The sequence below is a fragment of the Mus musculus genome, chromosome 15, assembly GCF_000001635.26.
Source record: "Mus musculus strain C57BL/6J chromosome 15, GRCm38.p6 C57BL/6J".
Taxonomy (NCBI): Eukaryota; Metazoa; Chordata; class Mammalia; order Rodentia; family Muridae; genus Mus; species Mus musculus.
Window position 1 is genome coordinate 37,302,847 of NC_000081.6, and position 14,218 is coordinate 37,317,064.

Consider the following 14,218-nt stretch of genomic DNA (forward strand, 5'->3'; position numbering starts at 1 on the left):
CACGGACTCCAGCAAGGTCCTACCTGCTAATAGGGCCACTCCCCGGACCAAGCATATTCAAAACACGAGAAAGCCCGAGAAAAATACTAGGTTTAGTGCAAAGAGAATCCTAAGAAAGATGCCCTCCTAACTCATACGAGGAAGGCTCACCACTGTGAGCAGATAGCAGTCCTTTGATTACTACAGTTTAAGATTCACTCATTGTTGCTCACATTTATATTCATAATCTTACCACCAACATTCTGAATTGTGTACTGAAAAGATGCACACTTGAAAGATTTCATGTCACAGAAGCCAAGGGGTTTGGCTTTGTGTATAGACAGACCTTTGAGTGCTGGTCCCAGCTCAGCTCTTAATCCCCTAGTGAGGTTGTAGTGTCCCCAAGAGTTCATGTGTTGGAAACCCAATCTCTAGTCTGTGTGCTGTTATGTTTGAGGTGGGGAGGTCGTCAGAGTCCAGTGCCCTGGTGACTCTGTAAGATGTAAAGCTTCTGAGCTGGCATATCCCCTCTGTCACCATTCATGATGATGAGAAGAGAGCTCTCACCACCACCACAAGCCAGGTGGGCTCAGCCTTCAAAACCACAGCTTTTCTTTTTTCTTAAAGCAATTTACTAAAGCCTATGGTATTCAGTTACAACAACAGAAAAAGGACTAAGACACAGACCAAGTGACAGAGTTGAAGAGGTATTTAGCATGTTTGTGTGCTTCCTACTTTTCAGGTGAGGTAGACAAAGGTTCATGGTCGCCTGCAGGATGTGTGTATATTTAGCACAGAGCCTAGCTCACATTTGGAGAGCGAGCCAGAGAGAGAGAGAGAGAGAGAGAGAGAGAGAGAGAAATGGTAGGTATCACTTGCTCATGGACTAGGACCAAATGATGGAAATGATTTAGTGCTTGTCACATATTCAAGGACACTGGGTTACCCGTGACTTGTTAAGAGTACTATGAGGAAAACAACAAGCTTGTTGGTGAATTCTTACATGAGTCACACATGCTTTAAAATGGTGCTTTGTTTTGATTTAGAAGATCAGGGGAGGGGGAACTCCTTTCGAAAGGTTTGAGCTTCGTCCATCTTTTTCAAGTCAGAGCTGCGTGTCCTCAGGTGCTCTGCTCTCTGTCACGTGTTGTCTGCCCAGGCTGCCGATGGGGGACGCAGGTGTTCAGGACAGGTGGGGTCAGGTATGGTGGTTGCCCAGCGTGGAGAAGTAGCTGTGCAGTCTGTGCGTACTGGCTCTGTTCTCAGAGTTGTCTCATGGAGGGTCAAGGAGAAGAGTTCATATGCCCAGGTGCCCACAGATACTGTACTTGCTTACCGTCTCCTGTCTATCACCCTGGAGATGGACCTGTTGGCTCACAGCTCCAAAACTTGTCTACCATGCCAGTCTCTGCTTTAAGAAGACAAGCGTGTGATGAGGCTGCTGTGGCTATGTGCAGAATTGGCCTGGCTCCTGGGTTTGTCTCCAGAATTCCACCCTCATTATTTCACTAGTCCAGACAGAATCTACAGCTTCTAGAAGAGTGCCATCTTCTGTATTAATTACACCAGTCTGTTTAATCTCCAACAATATATATAAAATAATTAAAGGGGGGCAGTTATAATTCTCCAAGCGCACGGGGCTTAATTAAGGCGCAGGAGTTGGTGATTCCTTTGACTGCCGTCCAGCATCTTGGTGTTCTTACCATCAGTGTGAGGAAGCCTGAGCCTTCAAAAGTCTGAATTAAAACAAAACACCCAATTAACAGACCACTCATTATCTGCAAAAGATAAAAGTAAAAGATAACAAAAGGATTCACTCACCATCATACCTCCTGTGAAATTAAAAGCAGTTGCGTCCCATAATTTCTATGTAGAATATAACTTGCCAGAAATGAATATGGGAAGTGTGTGTGTAGGCAGACTCAGGACCTTCTGGCAGACGTCGTAAAATTTAAGCTTCTTTTTTCCATAGCCCCAGTTCCTTTGCTTTTCTTAGCTGGGCTAGCTTGAACTTCTCCCTTAGTTTTCTCATGCTTGCGAATTCTGGAAGTGTTTTCTTGTTTGTCTTTTCTCTGTTGAAGTACCGTATCCCTGCCCTCCTTTGTTAAGTAACTTCCCATGGTCGCCAAACACCCAGGTTCCCTGCCTCCTTCACCAAACCTCCCCTCAGCACCTCATAAAACAGTTGCCATTGGAACAAGTGCTGTGCTATCAATATCTGCCAATGATTTATGGTTGAAGTTGTAGTTAAAAGTGTGGCTGTTGGGATTAGACAGACCTGACTTCAAATCATAGTTGATTAGTTGCCAGCTTTGTGACTTCCACATACAGCTTGGCTTCTCTCTAGGAGAGAACATGCCAAGTCCTACCCGAGGAGTGATTGTAAGAACTGGAGGAGACAAAGGACCTCAGAGCTCACTGTTGGCACAAGGCTGCCTGGCTTGAGCATGCGTGTCCTCATTAGAGCCCAGTTATCATCCCAAGAGCCTTTGTGTTTGAATGCCAGGAGATGGCAGTGACTTTTTTATCAGAAGGAAACGTCTCTCTGAGCCCACTCCAGGTATAAGGATAGTCATGTCTCAGTGTCCCTGGTTAGATAAATGGTCCTCCTTTACATAGCTTCAGGTCTGTCCACCAAGAGGAGAAGTATTTTTGGGGAAGTATAGACTGTTGCATGGACCTCATACATAGAGATGAATGTGCTTCCTAAAACCACACGTGACATGGGCTGAAAGTACCCAAAAGGATCCTCTTTGTTTTGACTTCTCAAGTGTAGAAAAGAGGCAGCAAAGAAACTCACAACCCCGTGTGAGAGCTGGCGGAAATGTAGCCTTGGCCCCACCCCATGCTCACGGAGTGAGAACCCCTGGTAGCAGCCGGCATCTCACCAAAGCCCTCTGCTGCCTCTGCTGGCCTCCAACATTTGAGGATGTGCTTGTCAGATAGTCCAAGCCCTGGGAATCCATAAATTCCCATTCTGCTCTGGGGCATCCTGACACACCCTGCAGAATGTCTTTGCCCATGTATTTCCATACTACTTGCCCTGACTCGTATGTCCAGGACATGGTAACCTCAGCCTCCAGATTCTGGCTTTATGGCTAGCACCACAGCGTCAAAGGGAACAATTTCATTAGAATTACTCACCCCCCCCATTCCAAGTCTTTCAGTATGCCTCGCTAGCCACATATTTAGTTCTTCTGTGTGTAAATTACCATAACTAATAAGATCTACCTTCATCCTGCTTCTCTGTTTTTGATGGGCAAAGAACATTAGAGAAAAGTCAAGATTCATTTGAAAAGGAAAGCAGATTTACAACAATTATCTTGTTTATTTATATTTGTGTGTTTATTTGTGTTCTGGATCCTGTATTCCAAAAGCTATAGGAATGGGGACTTAGTAAGGACAGTTCCTGGCACAGAGTAAACATTTTGGCTGTCATGTTTGCTGCTTAAGTGCCATGTTAGAAGACTCTGGTGTGTTTATAGTACAGTTAGTATGAAGTCTTTTCCTTGTTTCAGCCTTTTTTTAAGGGGAAATTAAGACTGGAAAACTAAACCCTTGAGAAGTAGGAATCCACAGTCTAGCGCTCAATCTAATCACCTTGGTTTGTCTCAGTTTCCAGAAGTGACATTTGCTGTCTTATTCACAACTGCCCTGCAAACTCAGTTGCAAGATTATCTGGCAAGGCACTTAGTGAAGAATCAAGGAACTGGATTTTAGATTCGGCTTTCTTCTTCTCTTTTAGAAATGGGAGAGTTTGTTGGCTTGCCTTTCAGAAGCACAGGCGTGCACTCACAACCGTCCCATCGCGTCTGTGCAGTTTCTAATGAGAAACTGTAGGGTGGAATGTTGGTTTCTTTTTTTTACTTTCTCATTTACCTTTGCGTATTCATTTTAAAATCAGCAGAAATTCTTGACTACCCTAAGAGAAAAGTAGAGCAAGGATAGACTTAGAAAAGCCAAGATAAGTGAATGAACTTACAAAAATAAAAAGAATAAGAAGAACGACAAATAGCCAGAGACCCAAGTCCAACCCTTTAACAACCAAGGGATTGCAGATGAGGATAAGAAGAGACCAGGTTTTGAACATCAATTTGGAAAGAAAACACCTGAGAAGAAAGGACATAGTTACTCTGAGTGTAAATTCTTCCCTGGAACAGCTTGACAAAAGTAGTCAGCTTTAAAATATAGCCAGGCCTGACGACACAGATCTCTAACACTAGCACTCGGGAGGCAGAAACAGGCAGCTCTCTGTCAATGTCGGGCCAGCCAGGGCTACACAGCACCATTTCGTTCTACAGGAGAGAACGGAGTAAAAAGCAGCCTTATGTTTGAGAACATGCTCTTTGAAAGCTCTTTTGTTTCTGTGTTGACTGTTGAACCCAGCTCTTCTTTCCCCAGCCCCTGCCACACCTGCTGCCCCCAAGAATTTACTTTAATGAAATATAGTTAAATTTACATGAAATATAGTTGTAAAAGTAAGTGAAGCACTGGTGGAACAAACTATTGAGCTGAGTGACCAATAAGAGTAAAGTCATGGCCCATGGTCTGAGTCGATGGTATTTACAATTAGCAGTTATTAGCAATAACTAGCAGTAATTACCAAAAATTTTACAGAAGGTATTAGATATGCGAAAATGCTAGAGATGGGCCCAGTAAAACAATATTGAAATGAAAAGATATATATTATGTTGCTATGTAAAGATATTTACATGTTTGTGGAGAAGGAGCTAGACGAGAGAGAAGGCACAGGTAAGGGTTAAAGGCAGTTAGCTGTGGGTCAGTAGACTGTGTGGTTGCTTTAATTTTTCTCCTCCTATATATTTATGCTCTGTGACATTCCTATGTTGAATATACACCCTTTTATGTTAAAAGCTATGTGCTCTGTTTTCACTGTAAAGACCTGGGGTTGGGCCTGGTAGCTCAGTCTTCCTTTCAGCCCTCAGAGGACAAGGCACTTCACGCTCAAGGCCAACTTGGGTTACACAGTGAGACTCTGTCTCAAGGCACAAATGAAACAATGCCAAAAAATAAATAAATAAATAAATAAATAAATAAATAAATAAATAAATAAAAGGAGGATTACCCTTGCTCTGTGGTTAGGGAAGGTAGAAAGTAGAGGTCTTGTGAGAAAGAGGAGAAATGGAATTCAGCCTGAGGCTAGACCAACTGGCCTATCCTAAGGAGTCTAGGGAGCCATTCCCGAGAGCAAGGTGGTAGTTTGTTGTGTTTTGTTTTTGCAACCATTCAGCTCCCAACACTAACAATAGCAATAATTTTTAAATTATTTATTAACTATAATGAGTACACTGTAGCAAATGAGACACACCAGAAGCGGGCATCTGATTCCATTACAGATGGTTGTGAGTCACCATATGGTTGCTGGGAATTGAACTCAGGGCCTCCAGAAGAGCAGCTAGTACTCTTAACCACCGAGTCATCATCTCTCCAGCCCCATCAATAAGGAATCTTAACTGCTCTCAGTTTCATCACTGGGGAGAGGAAGTAAGAAAGAATGGCTTTTCTGTGTAGCCCAGTGCACCCACAGTCATACACAGACTCATCTGATGGCTGTTGTCCACTGGGGATCCTGATGGGAAGGAAGGGGACAGCTACATCCTGTACGAGGAGGGAAGATGAGACGGCCCAGAGTGGTCAGGTGATGACAGTCAAAATGTGACTAACAACTCTCTGCAGGACAAAAACAAGTTTATGAATGCCTTTGGCACGCGGGTGCAGTTCAGTGGAACAGCACATGCTTAGCATGTGTGAGGCCCTGTATTTGATCCCTGGCACCTTCACTGCACAAGGAAAACCTTGACCGTTCTGTAGTTTCTTTGCTAAAGTCCTAGTGACATTGCCTGGTTGGCAGAATATTTTACTTTCCAAAAATCGTCCCTGTGGAGGGCCTGTCGAGAAAGTGAGTAAGGAAAAAGGAACTAACAGTCAAATCGGGTAAAGACAGGGGTCACGCAGGTTTAGTCTTTTAGTAAAAGGATATGTGTTATTTCCCCCCCGCCCCCAGTGGTAGAATAAAATAAGCAGGCATCTGTAGCTTGTCATACTGGTAGCCCGGAAAAAAAATAGACAAATTTAAAACTTGGCCATTGAGAAATAAAGTGTTATTGAGGGATTCTTCCTTTGCTGTGCAAGTGTGTTTTCGCGTGTTCGTGGATGCATGTTGGTGTGTAGTATGTATGTGTCTATGTAAGTATGTATGTAGGTGTTTAATCTGCATGCAGTGTATGAGTGAGTTGAACCAGGGTGTCTGGTTTCCTAGGATGGTCTCAGACGTGCTCTAAGGAGCTAGTCTTTATTTCCCAAGTGCCGGGACACAGGCATGTGCTGGGTTCACAGGCATGATGTGCTGGGTTCACAGGCATGATGTGCTGGGTTCACAGGCATGATGTGCTGGGTTCACAGGCATGATGTGCTGGGTTCACAGGCATGTGCTGGGTTCACAGGCATGATGTGCTGGGTTCACAGGCATGATGTGCTTGGTTCACAGGCATGTGCTGGGTTCACAGGCATGTGCTGGGTTCATAGGCATGTGCTGGGTTCACAGGCATGATGTGCTGGGTTCACAGGCATGATGTGCTGAGTTCACAGGCATGATGTGCTGGGTTCACAGGCATGATGTGCTGGGTTCACAGGCATGATGTGCTGGGTTCACAGGCATGATGTGCTGGGTTCACAGGCATGATGTGCTGGGTTCACAGGCATGTGCTGGGTTCACAGGCATGATGTGCTGGGTTCACAGGCATGTGCTGGGTTCACAGGCATGTGCTTCCCCACTGACTGCGGCTCTGTTGAGACCTTTTTCTCTTTCCCTGTTGCAGCTGATTACAAGGAGAGCTTCAACACCATCGGGAACATTGAAGAGATCGCATACAATGCTGTTTCCTTCACCTGGGATGTGAACGAGGAGGCAAAGGTGAGTGGACCTACGACGGGAGGCTCTTACTGACGACCCTTTTCCAAAACCTTGTGTAGTACTTTTCTAGAAACTTGAGTCAGAAAGAAGAAAATGAACACAGACCCTTCTTAAAGAAAGCTCTTTTGACCTTTCGTTGTGGAGGTGTAGCTTTTGCTCTGACAAAAATGTGATAAGCCACTACCTCCCTCCCTAGTAACAGTTGCCTAAGCCCTTGGGCTTCTCTATGCCACCCTCAGGCAGCCTGAGTCTTCCTGGTGAGTGACCTATATCTTCAGCCAGTAAGGGGGATGGCACTCCAGAAGTAGGACCTCCAATGGCCTTTCACCACTGTGACTCTGAAGCAATTGGTTGTTGACCATTTGACTCTTTTCTGTTCCTCTGGGTCTAAGTGTGGTTAAGATGTGCGGGGGTAAATAACATCTCTGACCACCAGCGACAGGGGCAGATGCTGGCCCTGCCTGGGTTTGGATAAGGAAGTATTTCCACAGATAGCTGTGTTTGTCCTCCAGCCACAAGTCTGTTTTGAAGGCCACGAAGCCCATTCTGGACCTCAGTGACTGATTCTTCAGACTCATTTTGCACTTAGAGGAATGTTGGAGATTAAACCTAAGCTTGTTTTCTGCTTCGGTTGTGTACCATCTGGGGAGTGTTAGAAGAGCTTGTCTTCAATCTCAGGAGGAGGTCAATGTAAACAAGTTTGTCAATGCCTCCTTGTCCTGAGAGGGAAGGCTGGGTGAGAGGAAGCAGGCTGGGAGTGTGTAAGTATGCTCTCCAGGAGAAAAAGAATCACCCACTGTCTCCTTCCACTCAGGTAGAAAACAATGCCGGGCAAGCTGGCTTTAGGCCCAGGAAAAGTGACCCAAACTGGCACAAAGCAGTGCAGCCGGGAGAAGGGAACAGGCCTTTCCTCAAGGTGCACGGTCAAGCTTCACACATGCCACTGGCATGCCTGCACACACCATGTGCTTTTGTGCATGAACAAGCTTCACACAGCATTGCAGGCAAAGCATGCCACTGGCATGCCTGCACACACCATGTGCTTTCAGCATTGTAGCAGTGTTCCTGGCTGCCTGAGATCCATTACGCTCTGTCCCCACTCCTGAGACAGCCGCAGCCTACAGAGGTTTGCCTATGCCATTCCAAGCCCCCCTTGCTTTAGCCTGTGATGGCTCCTTTATGTTTCTCTTTGAGGCAGTCTGTGTAAGGGCACAGTGCTTGAGATGTGGTGGAATCTCTAGTAAGTCAAAACAAGCAAACAGATCAGCACTTCTAAATGACCCTGCAAGCATCCTGCTGTGGTATGGGTGATGGCAATCCAGCAAGGGGTCCTATAAGGAAACACTAACCAAACCATAGTGTGACCAGGGAGAAGCCAGGCCCACTTCATAGTTACTGAGAAGATAGTGGGGCTCTGCCACAGAAGGTGCCCCACAGTGTGAAAGCCAGCGCTAACATGAATCTTCACCATGGTTTCATCATCACAGTCTGCAGTAATGGGTGTTAGAGGTGAATGGATGTGTTGAAGACTGTTTCAGTAGGGACCTTTGAAGAACATGTGGAAATCAGAAGAGACAGGCTCCACAGAAATGAATGGAGTAGTGATTGGGCTAAGCTACCCAGTCTTGTAGCTAGAGTGGCAACTCTGTCTGGTACAAGTACTCACTTTCTCGTCTACATGTGTGTCTGCACATGTATGCTTGGGTGTGTACATGTATATCTGGGTGTACACATGTGCTCGTGAGTGTGCACATATGTGTCTGGGTGTGTGCATTTACACATATGTGTACAGGTGTACTTCTAGGGAGACACTGAGTTTCTTTTATTGGCCTTCCACAATATTTCATGATACTTCCCTGTAGCAGAGTTTTGTTTTATTTCCTTAACATCAATTTATAGTGACTGTTGTTCTTTGTTAACGGAGAAGTAAATTTTAAAAGGTTGTAAATGGTTCTCCAAATTACAGAAGGGCATTTGAAGGCAGACTCCCAAAGCTCAGCCCCTCAGCCAGGGGTGCTGAGCAGAACTGGGGTTCATTTTCAAATCCACAGAGCCTTTCGGCAGTTTTCAAAAAGAATTACTGATTTTATAGTATGCACACTGCAAAAGACAAGATAGGATAGTAGTTATGGGAAAGATTTTCTGCAAAGCAGGGAGCATGCGTTTCAGGTGTTCACACCCACCGTATCTGTTTCTGCAGGCTTCAGGAGGGGTCTTGGGTCTCAGTCCATTTCACAGGATGCTTGGTTTTTGGTTTGTTTTTTTCCTTGCGGGTAGAGAACACAAACTTGTGGTTCACAGAACAAATATGGGTATATTGTGCATTTATGAATCAATGGAAGTTTTAACATTTTTCACTCATGTTTAAAAATAAGAGTTTTTACTTGTTTGTTTGTTTGTATCATTTTTCTGAGACAGGGTCTCCCTGTGTTGCCTTCCTGGGTCTAGGATTACAGGCATACATTGTAATGCCAGGTCTAGTTTGCTCTTTCTCTCTCTCTCTCTCTCTCTCTCTCTCTCTCTCTCTCTCTCTGTGTCTCTCTCTCTCCCCCCTACACACACACACACACACACACACACACACACACACACACACACATTGATGTAGGATTCTGAATTACTTTGGATAATTAATTCTGAATTAATTTGGGCCCCAATGTTTGCAAGGTTTTGAGTGGTTCTCAGGATGAGTGGCCACTCTTTTTATTTTTTTCCTAGTGTTCACTCACCGTTCTGGAACCTTTCTGCCCAGCCCTGGATTGAGTTTGAGTTTCTTTTTATGCACAGTGACATCAGCCTGGGTTTAGATCTTTGCTAGCTTCTGGTGTCTGGAGGTGGCAGCGTAATGAAATTCGAAATGGTTCGCTCACTTGTATGGCCAGAAGTTTACCCACTAGACCTTCTACTTATCCCTCCTATAAACTTTTATTTATTTATTTGGCATGTACGCATGGGTATTACTGGGAATTAAACCCAGGGCCTCCCGTATGCTAGGCAAGTGCTTCTGACCACCTTTCCCAGCCTGTCTTCTTAGCCCTGCTTCTTTGTGGTTGCCTTGCATGCTGCATCTGTTACCTCTGGAACAAACAGGAGAAAGGAGAGGCATCAACCCCGAGTCATTTAGCTTCCTTTAATTATGGGAACAACGTTTGCCCAGGAAGGTGCTCAAGCTCTTAATGCCCGTGTGTGTGTGTGTGTCTGTGTGTGTGTGTGTGTGTGTGTGTGTGAGTCTGTGTGTGTCTCAGACTCTGGCTGAGGTCCCAAGCTGCCTGTTTGCTTCAAGCAGTGGCCGCAAGGTTCCACCTCTCAGAGCTGGTTTTTCCAGTTGTGCTACCGTGGCTTTCTGCTTAGGTGACTCAAACAGGCCAGTCTGGAGGACCTTGTGCTGTGTGTATTGTCTCTGGTCCTTGGGGTGTAGATGGTGAAGTTCTAAGTGTTCCCACTGCCAGAGCATGGAAACGAGAGGGTGTGGCGTGGGGCTGGGTCAGTGCAGCAGAAGGCAGTGAGGTACAGACTCGACCTAGAGCTGACACCAGAGTAGTCAGCATCTGTGCTTCTTTTTTCTTGTGGTGGAGGGTTTTCAAACAGGGTCTGTCTGTGTAGCTCAGGCTGGCAGTGAACTCACAGCAATCTTCCTGCCTCAGCCTTCCAAATCCTGATATTACAGGCACTGTCAGCTTCCAGCATCTGACTTCCCTTTCTTCAGCTTTCGTTTGCCCAGCTGTGAAGTGGTGGGGAGTGAGGGTTAGCACTCCATAGATGACTGAGTTCCACGCAGAGGATTCTGGGGAGGAGGCAGCTTCCGTGCCCTATTCTCTCGCATGACTCCCACTTGCAGGGATAGTATAACTTTAAGTTTCTCTTTGTAGCCAAATATTGGTACTTAGAAAGCAGTTTTGTCAAGCAGGAATCTCCAAGATGGGAATTTCCCACAAAAGACTATTGAGTTGCTGAAGAGTGGCTAGCTCAGAGGGGCGGGGCGCTGTCCCACACAGTGCAGCTCTAACTCCAGCCTTTTCTCAGGCTTCCAGGGAGAGTCTTGAAATGACCACCTCCTATTCAGCTGTTTTCTCTGTTCACAGTGATTAATCCCGGAGTGCTAGAGTGTCTGTCATGGTGACCACCTGGGAGAACAGCTTGGTTAGAGTGCTGCCGAGCTGAGTGCCTTGTGCAGGTGTTCTGGCTAAGTCTCCTCTTTGTCTTTTTACCCTATCAGGAGACCAATACACCCACACCCCTGTTTCTGTGTCTGCCCCTTCCTGCATTCTATTAAATGGTAGTATTTAAAAAAAAAAAACTCTCTGCAGCCAATGTTTTGGAAGAGTCTTGACTCAGCAAAAAATATTTTTCCCTCAATACCATTAACTATATGAGTCTATTACTGCTATAATTTTGTTTATTGTCATCATCATCATCATCATTATCATCATCATTATTATTATTATTATTATTATTATTATTATTAATGTGTCTGTATGCATGTGATCATGGGTGCACAGGAACCATGAAGAGGTCAGAGGACAGATTTCGAGAATTGAATTTCTCTTTGTCCCTTGGTTTGAGGCAGGGCCTCTTGTCTCTGCTGCCCTTCATACTGTGGGACATGAGATTCCAGGCCATTTTCCTGTCTCTGCCTCCCATCTTCCAGGAGGATTGCTGGGATTACTGATAGACCAGCACACCTAACTTCCTGTGTAGTTGTGAGATGGGTCTCAGATTGTCAAGCTTCTGTGGCAAGTGCTTTTGCCCACCAAAGGCCTTTTGCTGTCCTTTTTTTTTTTTTTTTTTTTTGACAAGTTTTAAAGAAAACCCTGTTGGGCAGTGGTTGTGCACACCTTTAATCCCAGCTCTTGGGAAGCAGAGGCAGGCAGAGATCTCTGAGTTTTGGGCCAGCCTGGGCTACAGAGTAAGTTCCAGGACAGCCGAAGTTATACAGTGAAACCCTGTCTTAAACATTAAAAATTAAAAACAAAACCAGAATAATTCAGCAATGTGAACCTGGTACAGTGGGCTGCTTCGCTGCTTTTTCATGCTGGCTGTCCTGCTTGCCTGGACACCTTCCTCTAGCTGTAGGAAAGGATTTACAGTACCCCATCCACCCTGTTTCGTTAGATCTCCTAAGAATGTCCTTCCAGTTTGCCGGGACTGGGAGAGAACCTCGCAGGCAGTCGTTTTCAATAGATTCAGAGACACATTTGTGTCAACAAGTGTTTAGGATGCGATTGGAGGTGCAGGGCTCAGGGACGTCGTTATGATACTTCCGTGCATCTCGGCCTCTGATTCCCATCCCCACACTGCAAGATGAGTAAACGGAAGGGAGGATGATACCCCAGACTCCTCTGCTACCCATCCTACAGAAGCAAATCACCCATGGAAACAAGGCCAACCGTGCTGTATTTCCCCTCTCCAAGAAACGCGGAATGCAGTTTACATGGCTCCAGGAGGGGGCATGGACATCCAGCCCTACTTAAATAACTCTTCCTGGCCACACGCCAGCATCCTCAGCACCGCATGCAGCCCCCAGCCCCCAGCAGAGATGTGTGCTGTCGTAACTCTTCAGGCCCAGAGAGTTCCTTATCCTTATTCCTGGAACATTACTTATTTGTATCATAAAAACCATTGACCAGCGTGGACATAGCTACTTCTTAAGATGCTTTGCTCTCTTTACCTGAGTGCTTGTGTGTGTGTTAACATTGATGTTGTGTGTACGTGCATGTGCACACATGCTGACTGGCCACGGCTATAACTCACTTATACCCACTAACAAGCAGTGCTCTCTAATCCTGCAGCTCTGCGATGTATCTGTTTTTTGTTTTTTGTTTCTATCTTTACATATTTATTCTCCATCTTCCCACCTCTCTAGCTCTCGCTCTCGCTCTGGTACTTGGAAATTTATTTTCACATTTGAGGTCATATGTTTTTCTTTTATATTTTTTCCTGTTATGAATAATAAAGCCCTTTTTCTGGTTTGTTTTTTCAAAACTGTGCAAGAAGCGTTTAGCAAACAAACAAAACCAAGATGGAGATTAGTTTTAGAGAAGATGAAGGTATGTGCAACTTAAGAAACCAAACACATTGATAATACAGTGGAAGTGGATGCTCACATCTACACACATAGGTAGGGATTTGTTCTCTAACTCTGGGTCTTTTTATCTACTTTAAATGAACTGAGAGCCGGTGTGACGGCTCAGTGGGTAATGGCATTTGCCAACAAAGTTGATCAGAGTTCCACCTCTGGAACCTACATGGTAGAGAAAGAACTGACTCCTGCAAGTTGTTCTCTAACCTTTACACACACACACACACACACACACACACACCCCACATATGAGATAGGGAGAGAGAGAACGAAATTTACAATAGAAATTTATCTGGTTTTGCTCTAATATTGAGAAGATGTCTCCTAAGAGCTGAGGCCATTTTTGAGACGTGATTGTTGAGATGGCTAGCTGATTACAGCAGGAGTCCTTCATTCCTCTGTGAACCCATCTTTAAGGAAAATGCAAAGCACTGCTTGGCAGAGCCTGCACAGTAGGCAGGTAGGCAGCGTCTGGGTGTGCAGTTCTGATGACAGATGGACAGTGGCGTGACTTTCTCTGTCCATGTGGAATCCTCACATCTTTCTTTTCTCCTTCTGTGTTGGTTTCCTCCGTTAGCTGCTCCCTTCTCCACCTGCAGCTGGAGGTGAGCAAGCCCCTCCCAGCTGCCTGCACTTGAGTCGGGAATGAAGGTACAGCCTCTCGACTAGCTTAAGAGACAGCTTGGAAACAAATCAGCTCTATGATGGCAGTGACATTTCACTACAGAAAGCAGCGAATTAGGGGGAACAGAGTTATTTTAATCTCCTTGGGCAGTCCCAACTTTATAGTTAGTAAAGTGAGACTGTGCTAATTAAAAGATTAGCTTAAACTCAGTACCTAATTGTGGTGAATCTATCACGTCTCAGATTTCTTTTCTTCCTCCTCTTTTTTTTTATTTAATTTTCGTGTGTGTGTGTGTGTGTGAGTGTGTGTGTGTGTGAATGTGTGTGTGTGTGTGTGAGTGTGTGTGTGTGTGAGTGTGAGTGTGTGAGTGTGTGTGTGTGTGTGTGTGTGTGTGTGTGGAGGATGTCAGATTCCCCTTGAACTGCAGTTATAGGTAATTGTGAGCCACCAGACATGGGTGCTGGGAACTAAATCTGGGTCCTCCGAAAGAGCAGCAAATGCACTTGCCTGCTGAGCCACGTCTCTATCTGTCTTTTCCAGTATTTCTTTTTCAACTGAAATGTCTGATGGATGCTGCTATAGAGACATGTAGCAGAGGCTG

At 45.2% G+C, this 14,218-nt stretch overlaps 1 protein-coding gene across 6 annotated transcripts in view; it reads left to right on the top strand.

Annotated features, from left to right (window-relative positions):
- The window catches only part of Grhl2 (grainyhead like transcription factor 2), a 130,749-nt gene that overhangs the window by 70,026 nt on the left and 46,505 nt on the right, over window positions 1–14,218 (top strand). For all 6 annotated transcript variants that reach the window (XM_017316622.1, NM_026496.4, XM_006520065.4 and 3 more), the window contains exon 8: window positions 6,819–6,913. In XM_017316622.1, coding sequence (XP_017172111.1) covers window positions 6,819–6,913 — 95 coding nt within the window. The remainder of the gene's footprint in view (window positions 1–6,818; window positions 6,914–14,218) is intronic.